The sequence below is a fragment of the Drosophila novamexicana genome, unplaced genomic scaffold, assembly GCF_003285875.2.
Source record: "Drosophila novamexicana strain 15010-1031.04,08,12 unplaced genomic scaffold, DnovRS2.1 tig00004554-arrow-pilon, whole genome shotgun sequence".
In the NCBI taxonomy this organism is placed as follows: domain Eukaryota; kingdom Metazoa; phylum Arthropoda; class Insecta; order Diptera; family Drosophilidae; genus Drosophila; species Drosophila novamexicana.
In genome coordinates, this window is record NW_020825051.1 from 4,630,168 (window position 1) to 4,648,043 (window position 17,876).

The 17,876-nt window shown below is 46.0% G+C and overlaps 1 protein-coding gene across 1 annotated transcript; it reads left to right on the forward strand.

Annotated features, from left to right (window-relative positions):
• The first annotated feature begins 16 nt into the window (after positions 1-16).
• LOC115769723 (DNA repair protein REV1) lies at positions 17-3,678 on the forward strand. Its single transcript, XM_030714655.1, has 6 exons — positions 17-113; positions 168-1,286; positions 1,347-1,543; positions 1,598-1,877; positions 1,937-2,360; positions 2,417-3,678. Exons 1-6 carry the CDS (start codon positions 78-80, stop codon positions 3,565-3,567), a joined length of 3,207 nt encoding a protein of 1,068 aa, XP_030570515.1. The 5' UTR covers positions 17-77; the 3' UTR covers positions 3,568-3,678.
• Positions 3,679-17,876: the final 14,198 nt, after the last annotated feature.

Below are 17,876 nucleotides of genomic sequence, written 5' to 3' on the forward strand. Positions count from 1 at the left end.
ACAGGTACTTATCGGACAAGTTTACGCTGGTTCTGAGTTTTAAATTTTTGGCTATCCAATTTTGGTAGCGCGCTGCGATGGCACGCGAAGATGACAATGGATTTAGCGATTGGGTAAGTTAAAGAAAAGCAAACAATTTAAAGCAGCGTCTAAAATGACTATCGCAGGGTGGATACTTTGAAGCGAAAAAGGCAAAGCTCGAGGAGCAATTTGCGGCCGCTAGCGATCCATTTCGCAAGTCAAATCTCTTTGATGGCATTTCAATTTTTGTCAATGGCCTGACCAATCCATCAGCCGACGAACTCAAGCGTATTATGATGGTACATGGCGGCACATTTCATCACTATGAACGCTCGCACACGAATTTCATCATAGCGTCCAATTTGCCTGATGTGAAGGTTCGTAAAATGGACACCAGCCGGATAATTAGTGCCCAATGGGTAGTTGATTGTGTGCAACAGAAGCGTATTGTCGACTACAAGCCGTATTTGTTGTATACCAATCAAAAAACGACGCAGCCGCGTCTAAATTTTGGGAAGGCTAAAAACAACGATTCAACAGTGTCCGAAGGATCGGGAACCCTTGAGAGCGCCCTGGGTGGCATACTCAAGGAGCTACAGCAGGCTGTGGCCACTTCGCCCGACAAAAACTCATCCACTGTGACCAATGTGACCACTACGACGACCAGTACCAGCAACAGTGCACGTACTGCCGTCGACCCAGCGTTCCTCAGTGAGTTCTACAAAAACTCGCGTCTGCATCATATTGCAACGCTCGGTTCCGGTTTCAAGCAATATGTTTGCGAGTTGCGTCAGGCGCATGGAAACAAATCGTTTGTGAAGCGCACCGAACTCCGTTCACAACTAGGTTGCAAGCAGTCAGATATTCCTATTACGACTCCGAAACGTTATGTTATGCATATTGATATGGACTGTTTCTTTGTATCTGTGGGCCTGCGGAAGCATCCAGAGCTGCGTGGCCTGCCCCTTGCCGTAACACATTCCAAAGGTGGAAGCGCAGCCACCGATGTGCCCGTACATCCTCAAGCTGACCGTCAAGTTGAACAGGAGCTGTTTGCCCAACGCTTTGAGCACCAAAAGCACGACAACATTCGAGCGGACAAGGTGCGCTATGGATTTGAAAAGAAAATGTCGCTGTCGGAGATTGCTTCATGCAGCTACGAGGCGCGCGAAAAAGGCATTAAGAATGGCATGTTTGTTGGCCAGGCGCTCAAGCTGTGCCCCGACCTGAAAACTATCCCTTACGACTTTGAGGGCTATCGCGAGGTAAGCATCGCGTTTGGTTAACGTATCAGGCTTTCTGATAATTAATGCCTGTCATTTCAGGTGGCCTTTGCTCTGTATGATACTGTGGCCCAGTACACGCTCAATATTGAAGCTGTTAGCTGCGATGAAATGTTTGTTGATCTGACGGATTTGTTGCAAGAACTACAAGTCGATGTTATGACGTTTGTGACACATCTGCGCCAGGAGGTGCGTGATATAACTGGTTGTCCTTGCTCCGCGGGAGTGGGTGACAATAAGTAAGTATAGCCGCATGAGTAACTGAATTGGGAACTTATTACTCACGTGTACAGACTGCTGGCTCGCATGGCTACCAAGCTGGCCAAGCCCAATGGACAGCATCTGCTGGACACTGATGATGCGGCCAAATATATGGCGTCCTTTGCGTTAGATGTCCTACCTGGTGTGGGCAGCAGCATGACCTATAAGCTCAATCAGGCAGGCCTAATCACATGCGCGGATGTTCAGTTGGTATCGCTGGTGCGCCTGGAAATGCTACTGGGCAAGAAAATGGCACAAACACTATACCAAAACTGTCGTGGCATTGATCCACGTCCTCTAGTCTATGAACAGGTGAGACTTTTTGTATCCATATTATTTTACTATCCATAATATATCCACTTTTCTTTTAGCAACGCAAATCTGTCTCTGCTGAGGTCAATTACGGCATACGTTTCACCAAGAACGAGGAGCTGGAAAAGTTTATACAGCAGCTTAGCATCGAAGTGCACAGCCGTCTCATCGAGATCAAGCGCAAGACCAAATTGATAACCTTGAAGCTGATGGTGCGTGCTGCAGAGGCACCTGTTGAAACATCCAAATTTATGGGTCACGGTGTCTGTGACAATCAAACAAAGTCTTCGCTTCTCAAGCAAAGCACCGACGATGTTGAAATAATTATGTCAAATGTGCTTAAGCTGATGAAAGAGTCCGGCTTCCCGCCACATGAGCTGCGTGGCATTGGCATACATTTAGGCAAGCTGGATGATATAGTCGATTCGAAAAAGGAGAACGTCATCAAGAATATGTTTTTCAAGATGTCTGAAAAGCAAAAGGGTAGGCCGAATTTCTTTTGTCATTTGTTTCAAAATTGACAGATTTTGTCACCCCAGAAAAAACTCTCAATGAAGCAGTGTCAATCAAGAAGCCAGTGGAGACTAAAGCAAAGTCGGCAAACGTGAGTGTCCTTAGCATGTTGCAGAGCGCAGCAGCCAACAAGAAGTCATCTGATTTTGAGCCCATTCCGGTGGGAATATCAACAGCTTGCGATGAGAATGAATCGCTTGTGGTGCCACCAACGGAGCCACGCAAGCAGCCAGTGGAAAAGAAAGCGAAGCCGCCAGAAGTAAATGTTCTCACAATGTTAAAGAACGCCCCAACGGCTAAGAAAACGGGTATTCAGGCCATTCCGTCAGGAGATACAATTGTTTGCAGCGAGTACGCTCCGCCGCCTCTTGCCCCCCCAGCCATCACACAGTTTGATGTGGATGTTCTGGCGCAGCTGCCAGACGAAATACGACGAGAGATACTCTGCTATCCGGAGGAGTATTTGCGCATGACCAAGAGCACCGTGCACGGCAAACGAGACATCCAAGCCAAAGAGCACGAGGAAAAATCTAACAAAAAGAAGAGGAAATCGCGCTCACGTTCCAGATCCCGTTCGTCATCACCGCCACCGCCGCCACCGTCGATGCGTGTTGCGTGTCCTACTGCAAGTGATTTAAATGAGAGCGACCTGCAGCCCTCCACTTCGAAGGCGGCCTTGGCCAAGCACAAGAAGCGCGTCTGTCGTGCTGATCAAATTGTGGCTAACTATGTACAGGAGCTGCCACAGCATATGCATCCCGCCATCTTACAGTATCTTACAGCAAATAATACAATATCAAAAGTTCCTCCTGCGCCGGATGTTGTGGCGCCGGCTGCCAAGCAACCTGTCAAGCCTACGCAACATGAGAATGTGTTTGTGGATCCCAACTATAAAAATATGCTGGCCACGTGGGTCAAATCGGAGGAGGTGCCCAAACCAGCCGATGTGGACTTAATGTACATGAACATTTGCTATTTGGTGGAAGAGAACAAAATGGACAAAGTCTACGAGGTCATGAAGTACCTGTGCCGCCTCATCAAAGCCAAACGCGCCAGCTGTTGTCGCTGGCACATGGCGTACAATGAGATCGAGTCGAACATACAGGAAAAAGTGCACGAGATATTGGATTGCCACATCTATTTTACGGAGGCGATCGACTGTTACAAATGTGCCTAAGCCGGGCTTTAAGTTTTAAAGAATAAATAACTTAGACCTAAAGTACAAATGTTCCTTAGCTATAGTTTGTGAATGCCAAGTTCATATAGCTGATGGTTATATTTATATGTATGTATAAAATGACTAAACCAAAGCTGTTAGCGCCAGTTGCCTTTATTGTTGGCCTATAAATTTATTTATAAATCTCTGAAAGCCAGAAGAGCGGTAATTAATGTCGTAAAAGCAGCGGCAGCAACAGCAGCGGGTAATAATCGCACAATGACGATGGCGTTGATAACTTTATATACAAAAGGGCGGCTTGGTAGTCGCATCTGAGCCGGCTAAAGACAAATAGGCCAGGCCAACACCTGGCGGAACTGGCAAGTCATAATTTGCACTTTAATGAAAGCGTCGCTGGCCGCAACGAACAGGTAAAGTCACTGCAGTTAATCGCCAACGACGCGACGTCGATTGCCAACCGGCGCAGTAATATGTAATTGATTCGCATGCCTGCGACTAGCCCCAGCCCCAGCCGCAGCCTCAATCTCAATCCCAGCCCCGAAGCTGCTAGCTTCAGCTCCAGCCCCACTTGACAAACTATAACAATTACAGTGCCAGGCAGCAACCCCACACCGCACAGATGCAACTTTTGCGCAGAGATTGAGTGCAGCAGCTGTTTGTTGCCTTTGCCACTGACAGTGGTAATTAAAAATAGTCAAGCTGCATTTCTTGCACCGCATCCGGTTGAGTCTCTGCCTCCGTGGGCTGGGCCAGTTTCCCTGGATTTACATGAGCTGCGCTTTGTCTGATTTAATTATGTGCGCAAAAGGCGTCGTTGTTTCATAAATTTTATGCATCCTGTCGCCGCCGCCGCCGCTTACACACAGTAGTCCACACCAGGCCGAGCGTCCACGCCAGGTCCCATGCCAACAGTAGCCGGTCTGTGTCTGGTTTTACACACATAAATATGATCTTGTCTTGCTGAGCCGAGCTTCAACCAGCAACCAGATGCAAATGTTGTCAAGTTTTGATAGACTTGTTGGCAGCATCAAACAGTTGCCAACATGATTTGTCAATGATGCCCACGGATGTACGCACGCTGCCCGTATCCAAGGTGCGCCTGGCCAGTCTGACCAGCCCGATTAATGCCATGAAACTCAATCTATAACAGGTCCGATATTTCCTGTGTAATGCATGTTTAAATGTATTTCTATTTGGTCTATAACTTGTCTTTCTCACTTATTCGCCCAAATTATCAAAATCCTTAAGCCTTACTAGACCTCATGAAAATCGCATAGAACTTCGATGTTTTAAAGAGCGAGAGTGAGTAGGTAGGACAACAAGGAGAGAAAGAGAGAGAGAGAGAGAGAGAGAGAGAGAGTGAGAGCGGTTGATTTGTTCGATGTGCTAGTTAGAGTCCCTAAATAAAGTCTTTTATCTAAATCGAAACAATTGCTTGCGGTAAACCTTTAGCCAAGCTGTATGCGATATGTTTTTCCCACGATGCGCAAAGCTAACAGTAGCTGCAAACGCTGCTGGAAACTGTCAAGCTAATCAGACGTGGCACTCGTTCCGACAAGATCACTGCCAAAGAGCCTCGGCTAGGCTTGGGCAACATGTAAATATGCATAAGGCACAATCGGCAGCAGCAGCAACAATAAGCAGCGGGAATTGAAGCTGCAACATCAGCATGAGCATGTTGATAATGTGTCGCTGTTGCAGACTTTGCTACCAAATAAGCTGAACGACAACAATACCAACAACATGGGCAACAGCATACGTAAAGTTTGGTACGATGTTTCAGATTTTGCCGCCAATGTTGCTGTTGGGAGTTGCAGTTGCGTCTATGTAAAACTTCTAGCCAATTAACTTGGCGACTGGCGTGATGGCAGACGACGCCGATGCCGAATGCCGAATGCTGAACCGCAACCGCTGCCGGTGCCTTATGATTAGAATCGTCGACAGGAGGCCGCCAAACGGGCACGGCAGCAACAGCAAACGGCAGCAACAACAGCAGCAGCAGCAGTAGCAGCCGCGGCAGCAGCAACAACTAACCAAAGCTAATGAACCATGTTGCCGCTGATGAACCCGAGCTGATTAATGATGCCTGGCTAGCTGGCTGGCTGGCTGGCTGGTTGGCAAAGGGAACTTGCATACAACTGTGCAATTGGGAGTTTGGAATTGAGGCTGTGCTGCTTGGTGCCTGCTGCCTGGTGCTCGAGGGCAGCTAACAACTTAACTAGCTTGGATGATGGGCTTAGGGTTGTGGCCAAAACGCAAGCAGCATACAGAAAACAGAAGAAACAAAAACAACAGCAACAACAACTAAGCAGACGGCACTACAATTTTTGGCCAGCTAAAGAAGCTGACAAAAGTTGCCCATTGGCCAAACAAAGGCTGCGCCGGCGCACCTGAGAATGTTGATAGCCCCCATGGAGCCCAAGGCCCAGAGACTCAAACTGAAACTCAAACTAAAACAGCGCAGCTCTCAAGTCCAAGTGCAAGCCGTTTTTTATGCCACTCAAGCGACGACAAGGCGACCAAAACAAGCAACAGCCAGAGCCTGAGCTGGTACTGAACCTGAACTCTGAACAACTGCCAACTGGGACTAGGGCTTATAGCTGTAGTTGTTGCTGTTGCTGTGGATGTTGTTGCTGGAGCAAGCCGTGGCTCGTTTGCGGGCCCTTTATCACATGCGCACATCATTTACTGGACGCAGCTCGCGCACTTTAGCAATTGTTGCTTTTAAAGTGTTTGCGTCGTGACAAAATCAATGTTGCTGCCCCGACGACGCGGCAGTCGGAGCCGCCTGACAGCCGCTTGGACAGTGATTCATGGTTTATTAAGCGCATTATGCCGCAGGATACTTTGAAGTTGCCAGCGACAACAACTGGCAGCAACAGCAGCAGCAGCAGCAGCAGTTGCACGTGTTTGTTGCCCTTTAAAATGGTCAGCCGCATTGCCTTTGGCATTGGCAATGAACACTTGGTGCCGGGTCTAGAGTGCACGTTCTGCGGCCGCCTCTGCACATCAGCAATTGATTACTTAACATGTTTTATGCGTACGGCAAGTTATGTGGCGACTGGCGCGTTAATTTGTGCCTGGCCCGGCCTGGCCTTGGCTGCCTCTGCAACCGACTCGCTGCCCCGCTGCCTCTCCGCCCCTCTGCTGCGTGGCAGCCAAACAAATTGCTGCACGGCAGGCGCTGGGCCGTAAATCAGCGCACAAGTCAAAACACATCAACATCAGCATCGACAGCAGCAGCAGCCGCCGAAGCAATAACAGCAACAAGCCCATCAACAGCTTCCCAGGCTAGATAAACAGCAACAACTCCCACATGGGCAGCTTCAAAATGGGCGTGTCAAATGCGCCTCAAAGCATAAGTCAGCTGCACACACACACACTTCCACTTAACTTTGTTTGTTGTTGTTTTTGTGGCCGTCTACGCGGCGTATGCGCAACGTTTGCATGTGCAATCGGAATTAATTATGGCAAATGCAGCGTTCAGCTAACAAATTCTCGCATATTGCCAAGATATCCACATCCGAAATCTGAGTGTGCTGCATGAGAATGAGATGAATTGCCAGCCAGAGATGCTGGCGCGCGATAAAAAACGCGCCGAAAACGCGTCCGCTGCCTTGCTGTTGATTTATGCAATATAATCTGTGAGCCTACCCTGTAGCTAAGCGTAAAGAGGTTAGCTGTGCCTATGCAGCTGGTTGAAGCTGGTTTAAGGAGAGCTCTATTTAAATGCTGGGGCATAGCTAATATAATTTCAACTTATATTTTCAGGCACCCCCTTAAAGCCTTAATATTCTAGGCGAGTTTAGCACTAAGAACATCTTCTAGTCTTATATAAGTGCGTCTGCTCAATAAACCTATTATGATATTCCCCCGATAGTTCAATTACATTTATATCATATATGGTAGATGCCAATTTTAGGGCAAATATTAAACCTAGGACGTATCTTGTATATACAGATATTCTTGCTTGCAATATTTTCAGTAAGACGGGCAATTAAACACTAAAATTTAAATTATTTATATATATGTATATGATATTTTAAGGTTTAAGCCAAAGCCTGGCAAATCAGCTTCATGAACCGAACTTATTAGCAGGGAGCTGGTTCAAACTGTGAGCCGAACAGGCGACAAATTTCTTTTAGGTTTATTTTCATATTCTTGCGGCATGTCTCGTAAAAGTCTTCTGTGATAATTTCGCGAGCATTTTTTTGATAGAATTTTATATAAAATTATGATGCAGATTGAATAGCTGTTGATAGGGTATTTTCTGGTTAAGCATTTGCTCGAGCAGCTTGCGATTGCATTACGTATGCCGAAAATATGCAAATTGGCAATTTGAAGTGTGAACGCCGCCAGTGGCAACAGCAACAAGCAGCAACCAGCAACATGCAGCAGCAGCAGCAGACCAGCAACATGCAGCAGCAGCAGCTCGAAGCAACTGCAACTTTCTGTGAATTATGCCAAAGAATTGGCATCGGCGTCGGCGTCGGCGTTGGCGTCGGCTGCACTTGTCATTAGAATGCAATCGAAGCGTCAGAAATAAATTACAAAACCGTGTAAAGTGCAAACTGGACTCACAGTTTTGTATTTACCTTTATTTTTACTATTTTATTTATTTTTTTGACGTTTCGTTGGGGCTCTGTAATCGCATTTATGGCCACATAAATCTTGGCTAAAATTTGCCGTTGCCTAACAAAGTTGTCGTTGTTGTTATTTCTCGTTGTTGTTGTTGCTGTTGTTGTGCCTGGCAATGGATATATATGTATATATTTTTATCAATTGAGCCGCTCTTAAAGTGAAACTGGTCCACAAGCAACGCAGAGCTTTGATTTATTTACGTGCTCTCCACGTCCGACTCTGGGCCGCGATAACATAGCGCGCTTTCACGCATTTTTAATGCCTCCACTTGGATTGGTTGTACTTGTAATTTGGTATCCACTCGGGTATCCAATGTCCAGTATCCAGTTCGATCTGCAGATATGTCGTGTGCAAATGTGCAGCTTGTTAATTGAATTGCGCGCGCGCATAAAGAAATATGCTAAGCATGCCCAGTTGACACGCCCAGTTTTTCTTTCTTTACCAAACGGTGGGCGTCTGTCGCTGAGCAGCAGCTGACAGCTGGCAGGTGGCAGGTGCAGGTCGCATACACATGATTAGTCAGTATGCAAGGCGCTGGCTCCATGTTAATCCGATCAAGATATCATGACATAAACATTCCCATTACATCAGCGGGCAGCATTTCAGCAAAGCGATCTGTTAAGGCTCATTATGTTAAGATGGTGACATACCGAGATCAAGCTATAAATAGATCGATTAATGCACCATGACGTGCAAATTGCAATAAAGTGGAAATAGAGAAGTTCACAAGAGGAATAAATACGATGACACCTTATTTGCTTCTTCATATATTGACGCCCACAGATATACACACATACATATTTTTTCATCATAAACATATTTTAGTAAATCGCCAACACACTTTGTAACACTTCACTTACTATCAACGATTGAAGACTTTCGCGTCCTACTTAAATTTATGAGAATCGCGAAGAAGGGCAGCATTTAAAAGTTCTCTTTGTTACAGTTCATCAAGATACTTTCAATACTGAAAGACAAACTGATATCCAACAGTCATAAAACGCTTGTTAATACTATTTATATAATCTATATAGGTTGGATGTGATCTATCCTCTGCAAAGGAATCAACTCCTTAAGCAACTGTGCTTTAATTTCCAATTTCTATCATCTTTCCCACCCGCCTTATCCGCTCTTGCGAATGCACTTCGTTCACCTTCTATATCAAGCGTCTATTTATATGCTATCTAATGTACAAGCCCATGCAAAATCCAATCACGGCAACATTTAGTCATTCCAAATGCTACATAAACTGACAGTCTATTTGTTTTATGTCAAGCCTTAGCTTCAGTTTGGGGCTGAGCCCCGTGCATATGGCCAGCAGTTGCAGTTGCAGTTGCGCCAGCAGCAGCAGCAGCAGCAGCTTAGTGGCTGTGATTGCGGGCAGCAGCCAGCAACAGTTGCTGCTGTCGTTGACACGCCTGCGCGTATGAATCACACACGGGCTGGCAAAAGCCGGGCGAGTGAACGAACTGAGTGAGTAGCATTATCTAGATAAATAATTATTCAACTTAAATCGAAATCGTAATGAATTTTTCGTTATACGCGATTTTCGCGGGAGTGTCAAACTGACGGCAATACGCGTTCATTGTCAGTGCTTCGTTAGCAATATCGTCGGCTGGGCTGCGATTGGATTGGCCTGGCCTGGACTGAGCCGAGTTGGCAACATGTTGCTGCCACCGCATGTTGCTGCCTTAATTGGACAGCGATACAAATCGCAACTGCTGCGATTGCGACTGGGCCTGGGTCTGGGTCTGGGCAGCAATGGGCCGCGACCACGCCCAGTCAAAACACCTGCAACCGTTTACACGTCGACTCCAGTAAGAGCTGATGGCAATTTGTCAAAATTTTCCCGGCTCACTGGCTCTGACTTGCAATTATCCTTATTAGTACCGTGGCCGTGGCATAAAACATTTGTTGCCAAAGGGCTTTTACCCGATTTCGTTGGGATTTTGGGCAGCGCTTAGCGCTTGTTTGCACTGATAAATGCGCAGCGACGGGCAACACCTCTAAATGCTGCTGCACCGAATCGCGCCTAATTACATGGACACGGCAACGAGTCGCAGTTGCTGTCTCTCTTCCAGGAACACCAATTTCACACCAATTGTATGCTGCTGCCCAGCCGAAAGTCAGCCCCAGCCCCTGTTGTTTTGGGGCTCGATGTTGCCGCCGTGAATGTTGCTGCCGCGCGGGCAAAATGTTCTTTTCACTTGTTTGTGGCAAGGGGCCTATCATTAGCTGCAGACTTGGACATGTGCGATCTGATTCAAAGTGTGCGCTCATCAATAGCTCTTTGCAACAATTATGGAACACGGTCTGACTGTTTGTCTGTCTGTCTGTGTGTCTGTCTGGGCCGTGTGTCCATGTCTGCATTGTGGCGCATTTATGGCGCCGCATACGCCGGCAATTAAACAATTCGCTTGGCAGCAACAACAACAATGCGCCTGTTGGCCAAATTAAGAGTCTGCCCGCCGCCTGCCCATAGTTGGTCAATGGAATCGAAACAAGTTGTAAGCGATAAGAACGTTGCCATTGTTCACATTATTGTTGCTGCTGCTGCTGTTGTTGTTGTTGCTGTTGTTGTTAGCATTGTTGTCGTCGCTCGCCGGTTGACTTTGGCCGCGCTTTGTAATTATGGACATTATTGCTGGCTACTACACACATTTACATGCTGTAGCGCCTGCAGCTCGGTTAATAATCAAAGAGGCGGTGCCACATTCGCACAGCTACCGAAATATCCAATCCATAACAGCAACAACAACCACCAGCAACAGCAGCAACCACCAGCAACGGCAATCAACAAACGGCAGCAACAATAACAAAACAAGATGTTTTACACGGTATACGAAAAATCAACAGATTGTTGACCGACACCTGTGCAAAAAATTATGCCAGCTCCAAATTATAGTCAATTCGCATTGCTAACTCGTTCATTGGGCGGGTTAAATATGCCTTGACAGTTGTCAGGGAATGTAAGAGCAAAACTAATTGAAAAGTCTTTTAGAGAGGGTTAAAGGTAAGCTTATTGATCAATTTTACAGCTAATCGAATGCTCTTACATAATATCTAATAGGTATAATCTGTGGGATATCATAGACAGTTAATGGGTCTATAGATTGTTACGTACTTGGCATGCCAGATATTGCTTAACGGAATTCTTTTGATATAGTTTTCTGTTACTTCTAAGAAATGCTGTGAATTTTGTTAATTATACGGCTTTATAGTGCCATTCAAATTTCAAAATTCTGGTCTTTTGGTCAATTGGACCTATTTTTTTGGAAAACACTTCATTCAGAATTCTCGAAAACTGGCCAAGTCAAGAAGTAGGTTTTGCCCGGCTTAGATTCGGGGAACTTTCTTATAAGAAAAGGGTAAACGGCTGCCGTTCCTGCTTCCCAGCCATATCCTTGTGCCCCACCTCCTCTTTCCGCATCCTCCTTCTGCTTCCCATCCGCCTTTTCCGGCTCCCCCTTCTTTTCCCTGTCCGCATCCTCTTGCTTCTTATCCGCCTAGTCCTGATTCTCTCTTCACCACCCGAGCCACATCCACCCGCTCCATCTCCTCCTTCCTCTCCGCCTATTCCTCCTGCTTGCAATCTAACTCCTTCTCCTGCTTCCCAGAAGCATCCTCCTGCTCCACCCACACCACCTCCTCCTCCCTCTCTACCTGCTTCTCCTCCTGCTTATGAGCCACCTCCTCCACCTCCTCCCGCTCCACCTCTTCTTCTCCTCCTACACCAGATCAGATGACAGTGTAACTTAATTGCAATTCGAAAATAGGCTTATTTATTGCACAATGGAAGCTCAACGAATATGTTAATTGCGCTTTGAAATAAATACTTCAGATATTTTTATTATCTTTCAGCTTCATGTTGCCAGGCTTAACACGAAACAACACGTATCAGATATTTCCTTAGCGTTTTCTATTATATCCAGTTTATAAAGTTTCTGTGTTGTCAAATACTTCGGCACGGCTGCCGCTGGTATTTGTAGGAGTCTTTGTCTATTAGCTCGGTGTTGGGTCTATTCCATGCGCCACTCTTGCCATGCCATCATCTGTGATTTATGCGCCCAAACAAACAGCAACTCCGAGGCACAGCAGCAGCAGCAGCAACATGCAGCACAATGCTTGGTGGTTGGCCCCGCAGCTAATTAATTTGCCATTTGTGTCCCATTAGCGTAATTGTCTGTCAGTTAAAACTCGCCATGTGCCCCCTTTGACTTTATAAATGGCCAGCGACGACGGCAACGGCGACGACGATGACAACGTGGCCAGCTAGCCTGGCTGACCAGCGCCTAGCTGCCGGACGAGCGACTGGACAACCTTTGCTTGCATTTTATGTGTCACCCATTGTTGTTGTTGTTGTCGCTGATAATTTGCATAGTATGCTAAACACAAGGCGACTTTTATGTGACGCGCAGCGCATTTAATTTGAATTTGTTGTCAGTTGGCGCCTTTAAATTAACTGGGGCGTGGCCGCGTCCCACCTAAGTGGCCAGCAATTGCATTTGAAATGGCGCCCATCAGTCTATGGAACACCTGCAAGCATAGCCCACGCAGCCAACAACCCCAAACCCCCGCCCATCCTGTACAGAGATTTGCCAGGCAATGCCATAAATGAGCCCAAGCAGAACATTTTACGAGTAACTGCAGCTGCACAGCAATGCTTGAAGCTTACATGGATGCAGGCACACGAGTCTGCCCAGTCTGAATCTGGAACTGATGCCAACGGCAGACGTTAGCGAGCGTTGGGCGGCTCGTCGGCTAGTCGGCTCGTTTGCCATATATGAAGCGAGCGACGTTGTCGACGTGGTTGCTGTCTGAGCATTCGGCTTAGATTGCTGGCGCAGATGTCGCCTGGAACAGGCTCGCGATGCTCGAACCCTTTGCGGGCTGAGACGGGCGGGCATAGCCCACGCACTTGTCTAGGCAGCGATTCCAGCTGTGTGCCAGCCGCAATGGCAAACAAAAGCCACTGCAAACTCAATTTGCGAGCGAATAGAAACAACAACAGCAGCAACTTGCAACAATGTTGCGCATGCGTGGGCGTCGGGTGGCGGGAGTTGTTCCCAAGTCAAATCCCACTGCGGTTTTTAGTTGCAACTTTTCGCAGTCGTTGCCGCAGGAAAACTTCTACACGATTATATTCTCTTCAATCTTCAGTTCACCTGGTTATATAATTCCCATTCCATTCCAACGGCACTTAAACGTTTTACGTTATAATCTTTATGGCCTCGCCATGGGATGCAGCTCCAACTCCAGTTCCAGCTTGGACTGTGGCCCCCCTGCTGCTGCGGCTACTGCGAGTGGCAGTCGACGGGCCGCTGCCCTTTGGCTCATTAAAGTTTCGCCTTTTTTGGGGCGCTATCTTATCATAAAAATGCAGTTGCTTCAACACCTGCAGCCGCATCAAACACACATTTGCACTCTGCTGCAATTTGGTGCCACGACGGGGCACCACAAATTTCAATCAGCCATAATAAACTGTAAAATATTTTCGGCATTTTTGGCCATCAAAAAAAATTCGTAACACGAAACTCAAAAAGGCGAATCGCTCCAGACTTGGGTTGGTTGTAGAGAATGAAGGATTAAATGAGAATTTTAAAAAAGAACTTAACATTTTTGTAAAAGATTATATAATCTGCAGAGAAGTGAATAAAATATAAACTAAGAGCCGCAATTCTTGGCATAATAGAAATTAAATATACTTGTAAATGTTATTTTCATAGAAAATATCTGTTAAGCTTAACAGCAAACTCTTAACATGAGCTCTTTGCTCTGTTATTTAACAGCAAACTCTTAACATGAGCTCTTTGCTCTGTTATTTAACATTAAAGTGGCTTCTGTTTTAAGACCTTAATATTATTTTTTCGGAAAATTCATTTTAACTGCATGTTAAGCAGCTTTGCTTGGCCAAGAAATTCAATTAAGAAACTGTCTCAGCCTTTGACATAACTTAAAGGCCGATTACCTTTTGGGGCCGCTACAAATCAACGCAACTGCCGCCTACGAGAGAGAGATCCGGCTGTCTGTTGTCTCGGTCTGGACCCCAGCAGGGTGTGGCGCCAGGGACAGTACAGGACATGGCCATTGGCCATTGCCAAGTGGAAGCGCATGCGCAGCGGGTTTTATGCATTTTAATGCCGCGTCACAAGGCCTGGACTTGGATCTGGATCTGAAACTGGGCCCAAGCCCAGGCCCAGCCTGAGCCTGTCGATCGTTGTTTATGTTGGTGTTATTTTCATTGCAAACAAATGATGAGGAACACGCAAACGCACTCAAACTCTGGCCATATCGTGGCTGCAGGCGGACTGAAACTAAAATTGAAATCACAATAACTTCGATGAAGGTAAAGACAGGAGACAGCAGCGTGCAACGACATAACATTAACTGGCCCGTAAAAATTTACTAAAAATGATGGTTGATTTTAAAGTGGAGAAAGAAATGTATTTCATGAGCTTAAATTGAAGAAACAGCGAAGTGGAGAACGTTAAAAGAGAAGCAAATAAATAAACAAATAAGAAATTGATTGAACAGATGTTTCTTTGCAATTATTTCAATTTAAATAAAGTGTCAATGAAGTTCAATATATTTAAATTAAAGCTTTTGTGGCTGACCCAATTCCAATGTATACATAAATTTGGACCCAGCTATTGCATTTAACCATGTCTGGCAGATGTCAATTGTGGGTAGAGACCAAATGTAGCCTGCAATTAGTATATGAAAAGATTCACGGCTTGCAATTAAAATTGTTGAAAATATATGACAAAGTAAGGATTGAACCTTTATAAATACTTATAAGCAAACCATGAAAGCGTGCAAGGCATTGTTGAATTCATGAGAATCGCATAGTAAGGCAATAGCTATAAACCCTTTAATCTCTAATATGCAGCACACTGCCATTGCATAACTTCCCCCTATCAATTCTTATGTAATAAATAAAAAATTATAAATAAGTATAAAAACACAGTTAATGCAAATTGTGAATGTTTTGTAATTCGAGTGACTCGAGCTACTGTTTTATGATAAAACTTTTTTAAACATTTTTTAAGCAGCTGGCAACTACTTCTGCACAAGGTGCGAATTGAAGCTTAGAAAGGAGTAGCTCAAGTTACGTGCACCATCAGCGATGGCAGCTGCCTGATGGCTCAATCAGTTCGAATTACCTGGCCGAAGAAATTGCTCGTAAACGAAAGAAAGTCGCTTTGATATAAAGAAAATGAAAAAAAAAACGTTAGCCACGATCAACAAATTAGCAAAAGCCCAGGACGAGCCGGCGCAGACCAATTAAAAACTCATTAGGCAGCAGTCCAGCCCCAGAGGGCAGGAGAGGGTATTGGGGCAAGTGGGATTGGGAGGGTGTAGATGTATTCAGATGCCGCTTTAATTGCCGGTTCGCCATGACCAAAATATCCGGCGGGCACACAGCACAACAAAATCACTTTCAGCACGTGCAGTGGCCCAAAATGATGGGCACTTGCATTAAACGAAATCGTTTAGCCCCGGACTTAAGACGGGGCTTAAGTTGGAGCCGAAGCAGAGCAACTGGGGGCCAGCGGGGGTATATCTGAGGCAGCGATTCGACTGACTGGCCGTGCAATTAAAGCGCCAACTGACTGCCGAGAGCCCGAGTCCATGTCCAAAATGTGTTCAATTTAAATTAACGATCAGCGCAAAATCACAAACGGCAGTCGGCTTCGGCATTGGCTTAGGGACAGGAGGAGGCCGGCGGGAGGATAGTGTGTGTGTATGTGTGTGTGTGCGGCAACGTGATTGAGAGAGAGGTGAAACGGCAGCATGCAACATGCAACCGATTTCGAGGTTTTCAGCTCCAGATGCGATGCAATTAAGCAAAAGTTTTATTTAAATTGCTGGCGCTGGCGCGTCCAACCAAATTTGGCTCGTAAGAGTCCTGCTACAGGAGCTGTAAAGGAGGGTCGGGTGGGGTGGCCAGAGGGGTTTCGCTGGAAAAGATGTGGCACGGGAAGGGGGAGGGGGTTGCTGCCAGTTGGTGCCTCACATGTGTTTGCTAATTTCTGCGTGCAATTCGAACATTAATTAAATTCAACATTTTAGCTATAAATTGTTTGCTTAATTGCCATTTAGGCGTTGAGCTCAAAAGCTATGCGAGAGGGAGAGAGAGAGAGAGAGAGAGAGAGAGAGAGAGAGAGAGAGAGAGATTGTCGGCATATTCTCAATGCAAACAGTTGGCAAGTCATTCTCGAGGTAAGCCATAAATAAATTAAAAGTCCGCTGCAAAATGACAGCAACAACAGGAGTTGCTGCTGCCTGGAAAACGAAGACGAAGACAACGTCAATTCAGAACAAGAGCAACATCAGCAATAGCAGCAGCAGCAGCATCAGCTTATACATATTATTAATGATGGCGGAAGCGAATGCGGCGCTTTTGATAATGTGTCCTTGTTGTTGCTGCTGCTGCCGCTGCTGGTTGTCCAAAATGTTGACGTTGCTGTTGCAATGTCTATGCCATGACAAACGCAATGGCATTGACAGTGTTGCAGCTGCAATAGCTGCAACTGCAACTGCAACAGCAACATTTACATTTGAATGCTGCTGATGAGCCGCCACAGGCCCAGCCATTACCAAGTGCACGGCCAAGGGGCAGCTGGGCAGCTGTGGCGCCACGGGCGACGCATAACTTGGCACCAAGCTGGCAAATCGCTTTTCACTACCAAATAGAGGCCCCGACTGGCTGCCCAAAATACACACAACAAAGTAAAACCAAATCGTGAACACCGAGATCAGCATTCGGTTCAGCTCAGCTGCGTGGCCCGTGTAAGACAAAACTGCAGCCTGTTGCAGTTGTTGCAGTTGTTGTTGCAGCTCCAATTCTCTTTTGCATGTTGTTCATTTTCAATGGCGCCAAATCTGAGCCGTGCGCAGACGCAACTAAATCCTTGGCTTTGCTTGTTGAAAATGTTTTGCCAGCCATTTAGGCCACAGGCTGGCAGCCAGATACGAGTTATAGACAACCAGATAAGCCAAATAGTGCGCCGCGTGACTAGCCTGCCGGCCCGAGGGTGTGCAAGTGGAGGTGCCTTCTCGGCCACAAAGCAAAAGATACGCAGCTACACAATTTGTGCAGCAAAGTATCAAAGTGAAATTTGGAGCAAAACAAAGTTTAAGAATGATTTTTATATGCTGTTTTGACTAGTTTCAGTTGTTAATGAAAATCTTAATTTTAATTATCGTTGACATTTATGGCAAACAAATTGATTTCAATTTGATTAGCTCAGCGACATTCCTGGCCTTGTTTAATACTTATAAAAATCCCGCTCTGGTTCAGTTATTAGTTAACTTATGCGACTTGATGAATGTGCAGCTATGCGCAATGCCACACAGAAATCAGAAATCAGAAATCAGTTTAATTACTCAATTTCATTTAATTAAACATTTAAGCGGTAATTACATAAGCCATTTAGCACATTTAATGCGTCTACTTTGGCCAGCCTCAATCTCTCAGGCAGCTGCAATCCGAGCAGCTAGCTCTTTGGCTTTGGCATTTGCTACATAATTAAAAGTCTAGATTCTAATTACTCGCTCGACTCGCCGGCCAACTGCCAGCCAGCAGTTGGTGCTGGTGCTGGTGCTGCTGCATTGTGCCAGTAGCCATTTAAAGGTGCATTCATTTATGCAAATGCCACAACAAA